The sequence below is a fragment of the Rissa tridactyla genome, chromosome 3, assembly GCF_028500815.1.
Source record: "Rissa tridactyla isolate bRisTri1 chromosome 3, bRisTri1.patW.cur.20221130, whole genome shotgun sequence".
Classification (NCBI taxonomy): Eukaryota; Metazoa; Chordata; class Aves; order Charadriiformes; family Laridae; genus Rissa; species Rissa tridactyla.
In genome coordinates, this window is record NC_071468.1 from 116765113 (window position 1) to 116782433 (window position 17321).

Here is a 17321-nt window from a genome sequence, read left to right on the forward strand (position 1 = left end):
TTCATACACAACAATTTCTATTAATAGATGCAGCACGGCGTATTTTAGAGCTTGGGGGCTTTAAGGTGAGTTTGTCAAAGATGTCCGTAAACTGGGAGAGTGGGGGTCACCCCCCGCTGCCTCTTTCATTGTGAAACGCTTCAAATCAGCTGGCAAAAAAAAAAAAATCTCCTTCGAGCGTCTGCCCGGCAAACGCTGCAGTCAGATCCAGAGCGACTCTGATGTTTTAAACGAGATTCTGCATTTTTATTAGCTGCCGCAAACCACTTTCCACAGCGCAAGTACTTCCCTGAAAGGGGGTCAGCCCGTTTCGTAAGCCCGGCATGAGGCCGCCCCCCGCAACGCTCGCTTCTGGCAGCTGCTCCATCTGCTGCCGGTACCCAAACCCCACCAGCTGTTCCAGAAATACACCCTGCTTTAGTAGTTCCTGGTCGCTCCCAAACGCTCTCTGGGTTCTTGTTTTGTAAACGTGCCAGGAAAGAGAACGTTTTCCTGCAAGCGAAGAGCCTCAGGAACTCATTGTAGTTGGGAGCCCGAGTGTGACCTGTGACACACAGTAAAACAAGTCCCTTGGGTCTACTGAGTTTATCCAAACCCAGTAATAGTTTGAGCAACTTTATTAATGATATCATTGAACATCTTGTTTAAAGTCTTTGCTGGCAATTAGCTAGACCAAAGAAAGGGACAGGGAGTGGACGCATGTATAAACCAATTTTCTGTAAAATAAATACATAAATGACCTCAGCTGCAGAGAAGAGATTATCTGTCGTGGCTCATGTATGCAATCTGTCTCCTCTGAGTCCAGAAACCGCTGTTTAGCTTGGAGTCCAACTCCAAATTCTTCACCATGAACACCGGGCAAGCACTCATGGAGCTTCCCGAAGGGACAAACCTCCCTGATCCGCACGCTCACCGCAGCAAACATGGAGCGGGAGGGAGCAAGGGGAAACAAACATCGATTATTTTGGAGCGGCTCTGGATAAAAATGCTTAAGGGAGGCAGGTGCCTACCACCCACTGATTTTCTCTGCGCTTTGCCGATGTCTGCATCGCATGTGAAATTTGGGGTCTGCCAAGGATTTTTGTAAATTTTGTACGCGCGAAGTAATGGAGAAGGTGAACCAAGACTAAACAAGTTATCAAAATAAAGAATCCGGTTCCATTTTACCATAAATGTCTTTATTTTTGTTATTGGAATTGTGTACTTTCTCATAAAAGGTATCGATCTAGCAAAACACTTGAACATGAGTCAAAGTCATTGAAACGAGCAGGATAACGCGCGTGGTGAGGATTAAGCACAAATGTGAACGACAGAGCCGAGGTGCCACTGCACACAGTCAGTTAACTGGCGATAGGTTTCCCAAGAATTCTAAAATAAGTCTAAAACAGGCAAGACCACGCGGTGTTCTCAGGGGAAGTTGGCACGCTTGGACCATAAGCACTTTTGACACTCTTTGCCTGGGGTCATGGTGAACACTACGGGCTTCGGAGGAGCTGGATTCTCATTGTGTGAGATCTGCTCCCCTTGGGAAATACAGCCGTGAAAACTAGACCCGTGCTTTTTTGCAATGAATAGAGTAGCAAATTTTCAGATCTTTCAGCCTTACGGTAACAGCATCTGGGAGGAAGGTAGCAATTGAATCAATACGCTTCTGATAATCTTAGAGAAAATTCGTTTAAGAAAATCGTAAGGCATTATCCTGCAGTAGGTACGGTCATCACTGACCAGATCTAATCACGGTTTAGGTCTTAATGCAGTCAGTAGGATTTATTATAACGGATTAACATTTTATAAAAGGCATACACAAGTCAAGTACAAGTATTGCTAAATTAATTCCTCATACAAAGTATACGAATAATGCACTGTAAACAACTGCTTCTCATAGGTGCTTCAGTTTCCAGGCGTTAATAGTTGCTTGTCATCTTTGGTTAACGCAAGATTTTTCCTGTCCTCAGGAGATCCACTGCAACAGCGGAACTTTTACAAACTGAGTCCTGTCTCAATGACCCGATTCCGTACACCGTGAAGAACAAAGGGTTTGTTCAACCACAACGACGTGTAAACCCAAACAACCACATGAATTGTATTTTTTATGCTGCTAACATACAAACGTGTGCATATGTATATGTATACGTGTACATATATATATATATGTATGTGAACACTCCCCCCTTCACTCTGCCCCAGGGAGCACCGAGGCCAACACACGCATTTAGCATCTGCCCTAAGGCCCTCCAAGAGGAATCCACGCCAACGCCTGGGGGCTGCTGAAACACACGCGGACACACACACCAAGAGATTTCTAAAATGAGCACGAGAATTGTTTTGATCATGACTGAATACGGCCCTGTAGAAAGAAGGAAAGTCCCCTGACTCCCCAGTAAACAGAATCGGTGGCACGGGGGGACAGTCCCTTCACTTCGAACGCATCTGGTTCCGCCCCGTGCTGCTGCAAGCGCGGTCTCAACAGTTCTGCCTCAAGCATCGGTGTCTGTTTCATTCCGCGGCAGTGTCATCTGAAAAGCCACTGGCTAGTCTCAAAAGCTGAACCAGTTGCTGGTACAAAGAAGGTCACTTAAATCCACTGTCTGTCTGCAGGTTTGAAAACTAGTCCAAAATATCCAGAAACTGAATTCTAGTACAAATTGCTCTAAAATCAGTGAAAGATTCCAGGAGGGTTTAGAGAAAAGTGGAAGGCGTGAATATCATCGTGTAAGAAGAGTAAGGAATTAATCGGTCTTTCTGCATCACAGAGAACATTCTCCAGTACCGTTCTCACTAGTACCACATTAAAGCTGTTAATAAATCATGCGAGTTAGGTACCCAATGCAGCATCTAAATTCATCTGTTTGCAAGGGCAGGACTTCCCCTGACTATATTCTGTAGTGTTTTATTTATTTATAAATGTCTCTACAAACTCCACAGCGAGACTGCTTCCCAGGTTCATGGCTAGAAAGCTCTTCCTGGTTACATTTGGCTCTGCTCCCCTTACTTACATTATTTTCATTTCTAGCTATCGCTTGGAACTTCTGTTATCACAAGCAGTAGGATGTTTTTTCCTAGGCTTTTTTTTTTGCTATCTGTAAAGGAGAGGAATGAACGAAGGTGAGGACGGGTGTAGTTGTCAGCCATGCGCTATAGGAAGGATCTGGTTCTCAATAATAACATTTCATGCCATTTCACGGCTGCAAACATGGCAGAGTAATAGCCATTTCCTCACAGTGAACTTATCTAATTTGTGGCTTGGCAGAAAATTTCATTCTTCAGTCCTTCGAGCAAAGAACTGAAATTTAGGCATCAAAAGTGGTTCAATTCTGTAAGGTTGCTGAGCAAGCACTGTTCCCATGGACTTCATTACACGATCTAGGCCACCTATAAGTAGTTATATCTAGATTCTGCAATCCATTTTAACCTTTTAACAGTGGCACTTTTGATCAGCACTCTTTACCTTCTCTACAGTCAATCGAAAAATGGAACACTTGGCCATATTCCAGACAAGAGCTCCATGTGTATTCCCTCCCTGAGCCGCCACAGTTACCTTATTACTGGTATTTTTAATACCCTGTGGAGTCCCGGCAGCGCCCTAATTCTGAGACTTGGAGAAACTGCACACCTCATCCATGCGTCTCCCTTGTACTCATCCTGAACTCAGCCTGACCTCTGATTGACCACCAACCCCATCTGACCTGGAGGAGACAACATTAGGGCTGTCCTGGGGCCTTGAGCTGTTCTGGCTTCATGCACCAGGGTTACATGGACGGATGAGACGCGTGGAGAGGGTCAGGCCTTTTGCAGCATATCAGGATCCGTTGCCGGCATCCATCCACAGCGGGATTTTTATCCTGGTATTTCTTTCTAAAGTAGGCCAGCTGGGCTGCCCCAAACCCATCCCTGACACTTCTCCAGCAGGTAAGTGGGGTGGTAGTAACTCAGGTACGCTTGTAGCCAGTGAATCTAGTATCAGACAATAAATATTCCACCCTCTGTCAACTCCTGCAGAGTCCTGACGACACAGGATGAAGGTACATCACCATTCAATCAATAAAACTATAACTTGGACCAGCCAGTCTCTCTTTAACTTTCTCTAAAACATCTCAATAGAAAACAAGCCATAATCTATAATAAACAGAAAAAAATAGGACAGACTCTCTCACAAAAAATTACACGTTCACAAAATAATTACATCGTTTTCTTGTTAATCACTGAATCCGCATTTATAATTTGGTCAGATCATCCTGTAACCAGTCTGTGATCATGGCAGCCATCTCCTTGCTGGCATCTAGCACAAAGGCGTGGCGGAGCCCTTTCTCACAAAGCCGAATGTCCCCGTCTGGAAAATCCATTTTGATCTCATCGTAGTAGTGCTGCGGACACCAGCTGTCTCCCGTCCCGTAGTAAAAAATCAGCTAGAAATCAAAGCATATCAAATCATTAATGTGAGAAGTTACCGATGAGGCAACCAGTATCCGAAAAAAGAGCACTGAATGATTTGGAAATAAGTGATGCTTCATTACCCAACATACACTGTGAGGAACAGCATATTGGTAGTTCTTGGTTGTTTCCAAGCCTGCAATTATGATGAAGTCAGTTAAATGTTCAGCGACTCAGTTTCCTCATCTGTAAAATTGTGGAGAACAATATGGGCTTAACTCTGAAAACCGATACCTGCTGATCGACGTCTAGCTGTCTTAAGAAATTTGTTTTTATGGATCAAAACACCTAGTTGTCCATGGAGTCCACCCCTATCCAGGCAAGCTGCTGTGTTTCCCCTAGCTATTAGCTGGTTTCTATGTTAGCTTTCTCGCTATTTGGTCAAATAGCAAAATTACCAGTAAACGCAATGCTATGTCCCAGCTGAAGGGGCTACCCATTGTGGCTTTCTTCTGGATATAAACTAAGAGAAAGTAGGAGGCTCTTCTGCATTTTTGAGTAGCTCAGTCTCACTGGCATCTGTTAGGTGTGACCTCAAAGCACCTGACCAGTTGGGGCCTTAAGTGGAGGAGCACCTATTTTCTTAACCCAGGTGTTAGATGTAAAACGGAGGTGATTCACTCAGGATAATGTCCGAATAATGGCAATTACAGTCATTCTCAGAAGCAAAACTTTTTTGCTTGGAGAACTTTACCTTTATGAAGTGCTGCCCATGTAGAACACAGGCACCTCCCAGAGAGCGACGAGTGTTTTATTTTGGGTTGTGATGTGGAACTAAAGTTCTACCAAAGTCCATTTTGTTTTGATCTTGCCCTAATAACCTTGCTCAATGACATACATGCAGCAGGTGCTACAGGGCTCACCTAAACACAAAAGTCACAAATTCCAGGCTAACGCCATATTCCACGAAATGTCTTTTCTCTGTTAGAAACACCAAGTGCCACTCTTTCTGAAGTCATCATGTTCTCCCATTTTCATCTCAACTTCGCATGCTATAGCAATGTTTTTCAGTTTCCAAAAAGTAATTTAAGGGAGAGTGGTTGTTCGAGAGAGAGTAAAAACCTACGGATTTAAAACTATACAGGAACAAGATTAATGATGAGTATTCTATACTAAAATGTTTGAATGCAGGTACCAGAAGGATGTTCATTGCTCAACGTATCACACGCACAGCTTGGCCCAATTCCATTACTCTCATTTGTTTCATATTTAATTTCTGTACTTCAGTGAATAATTGAGCAATGCTAACATAAATTAGGGGACAAGAAGTCTTCCTTTCATCACAAAAATCTTCAATTCCATCATTTTTGTAGCCATGTGGAATATAAATAAATGCACCCACTGGGGCAGAGGTGGGCTAAGAGCCCAGACTGCATTTCACAAAATGTTACAAGTTTTTGTCTAACTCGCTTTTCTCTTGTTGAAGCGTACCCAAATCTTGGATGTTACTGACTATTGGCTGTATCCAAAATACAGTATCTCAGTTGCACAGACACCCGAAGTTGTACTTCTATGGATACGTAGAACATAGAACATAAACCATTCCATGTTAACAAACATCTTTTGTCACTCACTAATTGCTGGAAACAAGGTATGTCATTGGCTTTAGCAGGAAATTTCTTTTGATCTTGCCTTCGATTCATAAATCACAGGATGTCACGCTAACAAAAAATCTTCAAAAAAGCCAACGTAAAATGGCCAGCTGCATTCAGGCTTTTTGAAAGCCAAACATCTGACCGAATTATGTTTAACCCTGGGCTCCGTTACCAACAGATACAGAAATAAAGATTATGAAACTGAGAAAAAAAAGAAACGGAGCAACTCCAGTTTAATGGAGTAGTCCTTGAAATCATTAGATATTTTGATAGGCTGGGCACAGAGTCTCATCACAGGATCATTTAGAAAAAGATGAAAAGTCCTTTACACTTCCAAAGGTGGATAAAATACTTGGCTTAGTCTGCATGAACTGCAGAAATGGGCTGTTCTCCAGGTAGGGTTGTAAACTTGAGAACTCACAGATTTGGAAATGCCTAAACAAAAGATTTATGTGCATTCTTAGTCTGCCCCTGGTATATTTGCGTTACAGTTCAATCTTTCATTGCATGATCCAAAGGATCCTTGACTCATTCAGCCCACTGACAGGATGACGTTCAGCTGATGAGCTGCTATTTGATAGTACTTTTCGTTTTTAAATTCTGTGTGTGGTCTGAGGATTTATTTACTACGTATTTCATCGTTTACAGACGGAATTTATTTTCTTACGTGCACTCCTCTGGCATGTACCACATCTATTAACTTAGTTTTGCAACACCTTAGTGGCCATTTTTATATCCATTTTGCAGATGGGGAGCACAGAAATTAATGTCAAACTACATACATTAATTTGAGTGTGTTTAGTGTAGTCTGAAACACCTAGAGCTGGTTTTCCAGTGTGTGCAGCGTTACACAGTATTGACTATGCTCAAAGGACAGCACTCCTGGACTTCATTTGCGGGTGCTCTGAAACACTGTCAGTCTGTCTGTAAAAAGATTTCAAGGCCTTAAATCATGGAATCATAGAAACATTTTGGTTGGAAGAGACCTTTAAGATCATCAACTCCAACCATTAACTTAACACTGCCAAGTTACCACTAAACCCTGTCCCTCGGCACTACATCTACACATCTTCTAAATACCTCCAGGGATGGCGATTCCACCGCTTCCCCGGGAAGCCGCTTCCAAGGCTTGATAACCCTTTCAGTGAAGAAACTTTTCCTAATGTCCAACCTAAACCTCCCCTGGCACAACCTGAGGCCATTTCCTCTTGTCCTATTGCCTGTTAAATGAGATACTTAGAAAATCGAGGACAAACTGTGACCACCTATGAAAAACATTAATGACTTCACCAATGGCCCATTCTCGGATGTGAAGTTTAGGTGCCTTTACCATGAGCTATCCAGTTTTACTTCGTATAGTTCCCTGTTTCTTTCAACAGGCATTTTACTGCGTCTGTCACAAATGAGGTAGGAGCTCTGCATCCTGCCGTCTCCTTCGTAACACAGCTTTTTTGGTTAATGAATCAGAAAAAAAAGGAAAAGCAATGATTTAATGATAGACCACCTCTTAATGCATAAATAAAAGGTATCTGAATTAAGATCTGTGCTACTTAACTTTGAAATGCTTGGTAATGCAACATCAACTGGTTTCAGCAGAGCCTGCTAGACCTCAAGGAGGTAAAGGAAAACCCAGGTATTTCACACGTGGCAGCTACAACAGTGTTAGCACCTCTGGATCTGCTGCTTTAGGTCTCTGTCCCTTAAGGTACTGGTGTAATTGAAAGAAGCAGCACTGTCAGCTTCTGGCCGGAGGAACATGGGACGGTTTCCTGCTGGGTGTCACGCTGGGGGTGTTCGGCACAGAAACTGGTGATTTAGTTTGGATCTATTCTGTGTTTTTGAAGTAAATGTCACGTTTGTCCAGATTTAGCATGCTTTGGTTCTCACTGTGGAGTAGTGCACGAACCCCTTTCAACTGAAACTGAAGCAAAGATGCTCTTCAGGATGACACTTAGTGAGCTCCAGTCACCAATAGACATTGAGTCCATGGGACGAGGCAGCTGTTGCCTGAAGTAACAACCCTCTGAGATGCCTACACTGGGAACATCAGGTCCTCACCACTTAACTATTTATCTCTACAAATTCTCTTCTATTGTGCTGCTCCTGTTTTTAAGGCAAATATAGCCAAATACACCTTCTGAGAAGAAGAATGGTAAGATTCTAGAAATTTAGGTTCCATTCCAAACAGAAAAGGGATGAATATTTACCAGCTACTGCCTTTGCTGTCCAGTCATTTGTCCAGTCTTTCCAAATACGACTTCCTCTGTCTTGTCCCTTTCTGGTCTCAGGACTGCTCTACCCCACTTGGGCTCATTGCTTCAAATCTATTCTCCTTACCTAGTAATTTCCAACTTCCACTATTTCCGCTTCTTATTCTAGTCCCTGCCAAGTCCATCCCTTATTCTTGCACGACAAGTCGAAATTTTAGTCTTCCGGTTTCTCCATCCCATTCTGAATCTCAATTCCAACCCTAGATGCTTTTTCCCCCAGAAATTTTCCACTTTTTATGAATCTAGAACCTCTCTTCCCAGCCCTACTCCTCAAATATCTCTCAAACTATCAGTTGTTCCTAGTGTCAGGGTTGGGTTCAGTTCAGCATAAAAAGATCTAAATGCAGGTAACTGTACTGTGGTGTTTACAGGTGTACCAGGCATCCAAATTCCACGACACTGTAAGGAAAGATATACTCAATAAAGCCATCGGTGCTTAGAAAGCTATTCAGCTGAAACAACATGTGTCTACTGCAGGGTGGGTGAAGCTGCACTTCAGGCTCCACTAAGAACTCAATTGTCTAAGTGCCTACTGCCATTTGTGATGCTTTAGATATCTGAGGCATCTGCATGAAAGTGGCAGGTATGACCGATTTTACAGGTGACCTACAGCTTTCTGGCGAAACAGCTGGAGGCCAGATGGAAATATTCCACAGTGCCCAAAATGAAACCAGATGTCCATGTTTAAGGGACAAATTCCACCTTGACTTCTTCAATAGATTTCTAGTGACTCTGATGGGGTCATCTGCACCCCTAATGCCTACTGCACCTGTAGACTCCTAGAATTAAACGCGTAAAGCACGATTCAGGTGTCCGCACACAAATATCTGTTAGTATTAGGCTAACGGTTGGATTGTGATGATCTTAAGGGTCTTCTCCAACCTAAATGATTCACATGGAGGACAGGGAGGTGATTCAAGACTGCCAGCATGGCTTCAGCAAGGGCAATTCTTGCCTGACTCAACCTAGTGGCCTTCTATGATGGAGTGACTACACTAGTGGACCGGGGAAGAGCTATGGATGCAGGGAGGAGCAGGGAAAATCTATGGATGGAGATATGGAGGCCTTACAGATGGACTTCTGTAAGGCCTTTGACACGGTCCCCTGCAACATCCTTCTCTCTAAATTAGAGAGATACAAATTTGATGGGTTGACTGTTTGGTGGATGAGGAATTGGTTGGATGGTTGCATCCAGAGAGTAGTGGTCAACGGCTCAATGTCCAGATGGAGATCGGTGACAAGTGGTGTCCCTCCGGGGTTTGTACTGGGACCAGTACTGATTAATATCTTCATCCCATGGGCAGTGTGATTGAGTGAACCCTCAGCAAGTTTGCAGCTGACACCAAGCTGAGTGGTGTGGTTGACACACCTGAGGGACAGGATGCCATCCAGAGGAACCTGGATGGGCTCAAGAAGTGGGCCCATGGAACCTCATGAGATTCAACAAGGCTGAGTGCAGGGTCCTGCACCTGGGTCGGGGCAACCCCCCATTATCAATACAGGCTGGGGGATGAAGGGATTGAGAGCAGCCCTGCTGAGAAGGACTTGGGACTTGGTGCATGAAAAGCTGTACATGAGCCAGCAATGTGTGCTCGCAGCTCAGAAAACCAACCACATCCTGGGCTGCATCAAAAGCAGCGTGGCCAGCAGGGTGAGGCAGGTGATTCTCCCGCTCTGCTCCACTCTGGAGAGACCAGCGTCCACTCCACTCTGGAGTCCTGCGTCCAGCTCTGGAGCCCTCAGCACAGGAAAGACATGGACCTGTTGGAATGGGTCCAGAGGAGGGCCACAAAAATGATCAGAAGGCTGGACCACCTCTGCTATGAGGACAGGCTGAGGGAGTTGGGGTTGTTCAGCCTGGAGAAGAGAAGGCTCCGAGGAGACCTTATTGCGGCCTTTCAATACTTATAGGGGGCCTACAGGAAAGATGGGGACAAACTTTTTTAGCAGGGCTTTTAACCCCAGGGGTAATGGTTTTAACCTAAAAGAAGGTGGATTTAGACTAGATATAAAAGGAAGAAATTTTTTATGCTGAGGGTGGTGAACCAGTGGACCAGGCTGCCCAGAGAGGTGGTCGATGCCCCATCTCTGGAAACATTCAAGGTCAGGTTGGACGAGGCTCTGAGCAACCTGATCAGGTTGAAGGTGTCCCTGCCCATTGTAGGGGGGTTGGACTAGATGGCCTTTAAAGGTCCCTTCCAACCCAAATTATTCTATGATTCTATGATTTTATATGCAATTAAAGTTTGGGTACATTATAACGGACTAAGAACAGTTCTATAATATGAAGACGTGGGGAACTTTATTTGATGCTGCAGTTATTTTGTCTGCTTTTTTCGTGTGCAGATGTTGGTGTGTGCATTGTGTGTGTCTACGTGCACATGCCAGCAAATCTATAACTTACACCTTTGTTAATTACACACTGCCAACAGAATTCAGAATTGTTTTCAAAATGCTCCCCTGTTAGTGGATTATGCAATAAGATCTAAAAGCAGGATTGCAATTAAGGTGTAAATTCTCAGTGATCCAGATGGTGGTCCAGGGCCTATGAAACCTGACAGATACTTGACTGTCATTTCTGGCATTGAGGGTCTCCCTTTGAATGACAAAATGTCTGTGCTCTTTGCCTATGTCACACACAGCCACAAAATGTTCAGATGTTAGGATGTTACCTATTTTCCAATTATATCAAGGCAGATTCTTTTTAGAAATATTTAAACAACGGTTTTCAAAATCCACATGTTCTCATCTTCATTTTAACACCGCGAGCGTTGCTATTGCAGCATGGAGGGAGGCATAATTAACGAACCATGTGTAACCAGAGGCACATGGGATCTTCATTAATGGCAGGAAACACTGGCGTGCACTGTATGATTTGCACGGATCTGTAAAGTACATATTTTCATATTTTCTGTGCGTGGCTGTGAAGACATCCTGAGTCAGCACAACCACCGTACCAGCGATGGAAAGCTGCTGCCAACCCAAGCGTTCAAAAACGGTGAGTCAGGCCCCCAAAATAATGAGACTAGCTTAAAAATAAACAGATTTACAAAACAGTAAATAGAAGGTTCTTTCTGTTTTTCTTCTGGGCTTGAGCTTCGCAATATTTGCACTTTGTCACTTTTCTGCCATGAGGCTGAGAGGATTATTTTTTATTCTTTTGCAATATCGAATGCTGAGACTTCCAGGTATTCCTGACTCAGAAGGAAAATGGCAACTACCGCTGGATGTGACAAGGACTTTATATGATCCCTGATGCAATACCTTGCTTGTTATGAGTGACTAAAACATGTCCTCTTTCGGGACCTGACAATGAGGGCGGAGTAAAGGGGACGTGGGTTATCTGCCAGTATTAACATTTCAATACTGTGTTTGCAATAGTTATGCATTATGCATTTTCTAAGTTTCAAATAGTTTTAAAATAACAGCAACGTTCTCGTACGCTGTTTTACCATTAATTTGGTCGGAAGTACTTTCAGCCTTAGCTTCTGAAAAATAAAACAGAAACGAGAATGGGGCTCTGTCAGCCTCGTACCCTGTAGTATGGTATGTGTACGCGGACACTGCACAATGATGGCAGCTGCTAAGTAAACATCAGAACTATCTGAGATTTCTATCAACAGGATGTTTACATTTTAAAGAGTTTCTAAGAAAATAATGAAGATTTCCTGCAGTTGACTCCATTGGCACTTGTTTTAGCATGTATGACAGTTCACAGAAGTATAAATTACAGAGAGATTTCTTGTATGCCTCGGCTGTAGCTGTCATAGGTCAACAATGAAAAACAAATCCAAAAACTCAAAAAACATTAATCGTCTTCCCTCTATCTCTCTGGAATTTGGTACGTGTTATAACAACTTTAGGATCTTATTACATGGGCAGGCACCGCTCCAGCTGACGGCAGAGCGAAGGACTGATCTCTGCGGACAGAAACTAGCGGCACACGTGCAATGGCAAGCAAGACGGTACCAGTGTCCTTGCTGCAGTCCTGCTCTCCGATACATCAACTTTTACCAGTATTACTCCCACAGGCACTCGCTGGATGAGACAGCAGCTCCTCTCTGGGTGACATCTCTCCCCACTAACCAGCGAATAGTTTCATTTGCTTTTGGATGAAAACTCGTTTAAAAGGCATTAGCCCAGAATTAAATTTTAGTTTCAATCAAGGTTTATAGAAAATGACTTAGCTTCTCTGGAATTATGGAAGCGTCTCCACCTTATCCTGCCAAAAGAAAAGTATAAACGACATGGGAACAGACTGGTTTGGGACATGCTTTTTTCTTGGGCTTGCTTCAGTTGTACTTTGGCTTTTCTAATCAGTTTCTGGGAAGAATTCAAAGAACTGCCGTTGCCGTAGGATGCCCTAAAGGCTTTGGGATCTGGTTCTCTGAGACACCATCTCTCTCTCCTCGTGATGCTGCCGTGGTTGAGATCAGCTGGTTTGATGGCAAGGTCTTTGGAACTTGCTTCTGAGCTTCTTTTACCAGAACCGGGATTTCTCAACTTTCCAAGGACAGTGCAAAGCCAAACTTTTGCTGCTGGACCGTTTTGAGAAGAGGCAGTTGACAATCTGGGGTACGTGATGCTATTTTTAAATACTAACCTGTAGGGGTTAGAGTAAGGGTGCAATGGTAGTTCAAGTATTTGGGGTGATTTTATTTAATGTAAGGAATGTAGCCAGTTTTGTTAAATCAATATAAACAATAAACAAAACTAGCTTCCCTACCTGGAAGGGGTGTGGAGAAACATTTTAGTCTCAGAGAAATTAAGACGCAAACCCGGCGACACAGCCAGACGTAGTGGCTACTTTGCACGTGATTCAAGATGCGTTACTCCTCTCCTTGGCATCACGTACGGTGTCCTACCAAAGGGGCAGGCTGCAGGCTCCCCGTTTTCATGCCTTTGTCAGTGTTAACTGGAAATTTGGTAAACTGAGGAAGGGGAAGGGGCTCCTCTTTAACTTTGCTGCAGTTTGTTAGCGATGCTACCCCCAGCCCTGCACGTAGACCCAAGAGATCACATGAGGCCACTTCTGTCTCCACTTTCTCACAGATAAGGAAGGGTCAAACTCAATGCAAAGTAAAAATGGGCTGTTATAAAGGATGCACAGGATTTATCAACAAGCCAGGGTGATTAACTGATTTATTCTATCTATGTTACTTTTAAAGACTTAAAAGCATTTCGAGGGTATATATTTAGATGTGTCAGGAACATGAATATTTCAGAAGTCAAGTCTGTATAAATACCAAAATAAAAACAAACAGACCTGAAGCTGCTATTTAAGCAATACTGTTACCGGGTCAGATTCTTCCAACCATATTTACTACAAACAGTACTTCCCTCTGAATATCAGCCTGACACTGTCTACATTCAGTGGGACTTTATCTAAACGAATCAGTCGGATTTCTCTTGCAACAGCAGCATCAGCATCTGGCTGTAAACGGCAATTTTATTGACCGCCGTGCACTGAGCTCTGTGGCAGAGGGAGGGAAGGTAAGCGATTCAGGGGTAGTAAGGGTTGGATGGTAACTTCTTAAGTATACTTCAGAAGGCTGGGGAAATCCTGCTGTCTTTGCTCCTTGTGCGGAGCACACACCTTATATCCATCCCCAAACCCCTGGAAATTCATGTCATCGCTTCTTTATTAGAATACCACACAGCATGAGCAATGGTTAGCAGGAGCTCGGCTAGAGAAAAAGTGAAATACCACAGATAAGTGTATTGTGGTACATTGAATTTTATGAATGCTCACTGGGATCCTTTTCCACCGGGGAGAGAAACTGCTGGTCCCTGATCAGGCATTCCGGGTGCTTCAAAGAGAAGGTTGTTCTTGTAGTTAAATGACACAGGCACCAAATGCCCCAGGCACATGTGTAACTTCCCTAACTTCAACTCTGCACCTCCAGGGAGCGCAAGCCAAAAAGGATGTGAGACCAGCCAAAAAAGAGGTGTTCTTGGCTCAAGAGACCACTTTGCACCTATTCAGAAAGAGTGTTTGGAAGGTTTTTCACAAATGTAGGCAAGCAACTCACTCAGGCTGTGGACAAGCAAAGTATTTGTAGTATTCTTTTAACTACTTATCTTCACATCATGCTCCTCTTACTGGGAATAATTACTAAACCCCTGTGGATGGCAAACAAAAACACCGGGCAACATCAAAACAGCTGCTTCAGGGGTCAAAATAGTTCTTGGTTGCTCCGTTTTAAAATTCTTCTCTAGCAAAGACTTTTTTTTTTAAAAGAAAAACCTAGCACTTTTCTGTGCAAAGGAAACACTTCATTTTTGCATTTTTTACTCAAAATCTCTGCCTATTTCTGTTTAGTTGATACTCTTGGAGAATACATTTTCTGTGGCATTACTGGAGTGATATAAACTTGTCTTACTTTAAATTTTAAATATACCATTGAAATAAGCAGGAAACGGTAAACATACACTTCATTCATTTAATTTTTTCAAAACTGAATTCCTTCCCCACCTAACCGTCTATATATAGGTGGTTATAAGCCACCCGCAATACAGACTTCCTCAATCTGAGTGCAAAGAGGTTCATGCGTCCATAAGCTTCCAGTTTATACTTTTTCCCATTTGATTAAAAAGAATTCTTCTCAGACAACAGATATTTTTTTTTTTCATCTTTGCATCTCTATTTCAGATGTTTCCTGTCTTTTTTTCCTTACGCAATCCATGTATCTGCTACACCAGACCACTGGCACAACTGAACTCGAGGAGCATACAAACCTTTTTTGGTTTAACACACCAACCAAAAGAATCATGATTTTCAGTTGCTGGAGGAGATGATTTGTGGTCTTAAGAAATTATGAACCACTACAGAAAGTTCACTGCCAAACCGATTCAAGACTTCCTGAAGTCTGTGGGAGCTCCTCTATTGATTTAGATGGGTTTTGGAGCAGATCCTATACTTAAATATAGGACTACTGTGTACTACACATGGAGTAACAAACAAACTATGTCCAAATAAATATAAAATCCGAGGGGTGATTTTTTTAAACAAAATTTCCTCTGTAAGCACCCTAGGTTTATCCTTTAATGCAGTATCTTCTGGATTGCAACAGGTTTATAAGCTTACTTGACAGAAAGAGTCAATAAGGCTAAGTCTTAAAATAAAGCAATGAATGTGGCATGATGCAGACTTAAAAAGTTAAGTGCTGTAGAGAGCCTCTATACGGAAATATCATTGTTCATCACAGCCATGCTAGTGAATGCCCAACACAACCATTTTCCCCTTTCCTTCTTTAATTTTTATTCTAGCTGTAAAAGCTCTGCGATGCTCAATGCTGATCCATCCTTTAAGAATACGGAATTGCGCCCACTTCCTTTTGAGCAACAATTACAATAAACTTCCTCTAGCGCAGGAGTATCTTTGCCTCCAGTTTCTCTTAGGAAAGGGAGCTGGTGGTGTTAACAGTGAAAGAAGGTAGCTCAGCTGGCTTGGACACAGTCAGCTAACGATAATTAACCATCAAAGCTGAACAAATCCCCTACCTTATTTGTTTGGATTCTGTGATTTATCACAACTCCCTGTGTCATTGCAGTAAGAAGCCTACATTCATGCACTGCTTGGTCCAGACAAATAGCTTTAGAGCCAATATTTTAAATGTTTTCTCATATACTACTTTGTTAGAAGACAGGTCTCCATCCTCCTCATACAGTTCCACTGCTATTTAATGCGCACAACTTCTGTCTTTAGAAGACTGTAAGTGAAATACCCCACTTAATTATCCAAACAATATTCCAGCTCCCATTCTTTCAACATAAATCTGAGCAATTAGCATTGTCAGACTAAGAATTTGGTGTCTGGAGATAAAATTTCTCCTGGTCCCTAACTAGTAATAATTATAGTTAAACCTGAGCATGGAAAGATTGGAATAATTTAGCGTCTCTTCTTCTTTCTTCTTCAGATCACAGAATGCAAATGAGATCCAGAAATAACTTTTCTATTCCACAGCAGCTGGCAAAGCCAGGTGTTAAGATTGGCTTTTAGCATACGATCACAGCGACTACTAAACAGTATAAATTTTTTGAAGTGACAGCTTGCCAGTTCTATAGCAACTTGGGCTATAGCTCCTGTTTTTATAAACTTCCAACCTTTATAAGTTAAGCCCATTTTTATTGTCAATACACTTCAAATTTAACATAATGCCAACTCTAAATTTTTTCCTTAATTCTTATATTCCCAGAAATTACTAGAAGATGAAAAAAGAGAAGCATTAGCTTCATTTCTAGAGCTGCTTTTTCTTCAGTTTCTCAACTGCTTATGAGTTTGCTGCAGCTTTTTGTTTTCTTGAGTATGTTTGCCACTTTGAAAGTATGAGGACATAGAAGAATCAATAAAAGAAAGTCAACACAGGTTTAAAAAAGCTCCTGCCTGCCAAAGCCGCGCTTAGATTGACAGAATCAACAAAAGCACAGATGAAGCAGACTAGGACACCTGCAAACTCTTACTGCTGGCTATGGGCCTTCATTCAGTACAAAAAATAAGCATTTCTGTAATGTGAAGCATCTGAAGTCACTGGAGCTGCAGCTGATTGTCACCACTGTCGTCCTCATCCAACGAAGCTTTTATGCTTAACTTCAAGCACGTGTGCTTGTGATTAAAATTTCCAAAAGCACCTGAAGTCTTGCCCCTGCAAACTCTTCACTTTTGTACCCAGACTAACACGGTAACCTGCAGCCTTACCCGCAGTTTCAGGTCACCAACAGGCCCCACCAGCCCTGCCTGGGACCCTGACCCACCCTCCCTGCGCAGGGACCCAGGGTCTCCATCTCTGTCCTTCGCCTTTAGTTTCTACCTCTCTGGCTACATTGTAAGTGTATCCGTCTTCAGCCCTGGCCCTGGCCCTGGGCCTGTGTCCTGGATTGACATCGGACCCACATTGTACATAACGTTACCTGGATGGATCCCACCCTGCAGTTTGCCTTCTGTCATGTCACAGAACCACAGAATGGCAGGGGCTGGAAGGGACCTCTGGAGATCATCTAGTCCAACCCCCTGCCAGAGCAGGGT

The 17321-nt window shown here is 43.0% G+C and overlaps 1 protein-coding gene across 2 annotated transcripts in view; it reads right to left on the reverse strand.

The window, feature by feature from the left end:
• Positions 1–1107: 1107 nt before the first annotated feature.
• The window catches only part of LDAH (lipid droplet associated hydrolase), a 130837-nt gene continuing 114623 nt past the window's right edge, over positions 1108–17321 (reverse strand). The window contains exon 6 of one of the 2 annotated variants that reach the window (XM_054194792.1): positions 1108–4406. In XM_054194792.1, coding sequence (XP_054050767.1) covers positions 4215–4406 — 192 coding nt within the window. In that variant the 3' untranslated portion in view covers positions 1108–4214. The remainder of the gene's footprint in view (positions 4407–17321) is intronic. The other variant, XM_054194790.1, reaches the window with a different exon arrangement.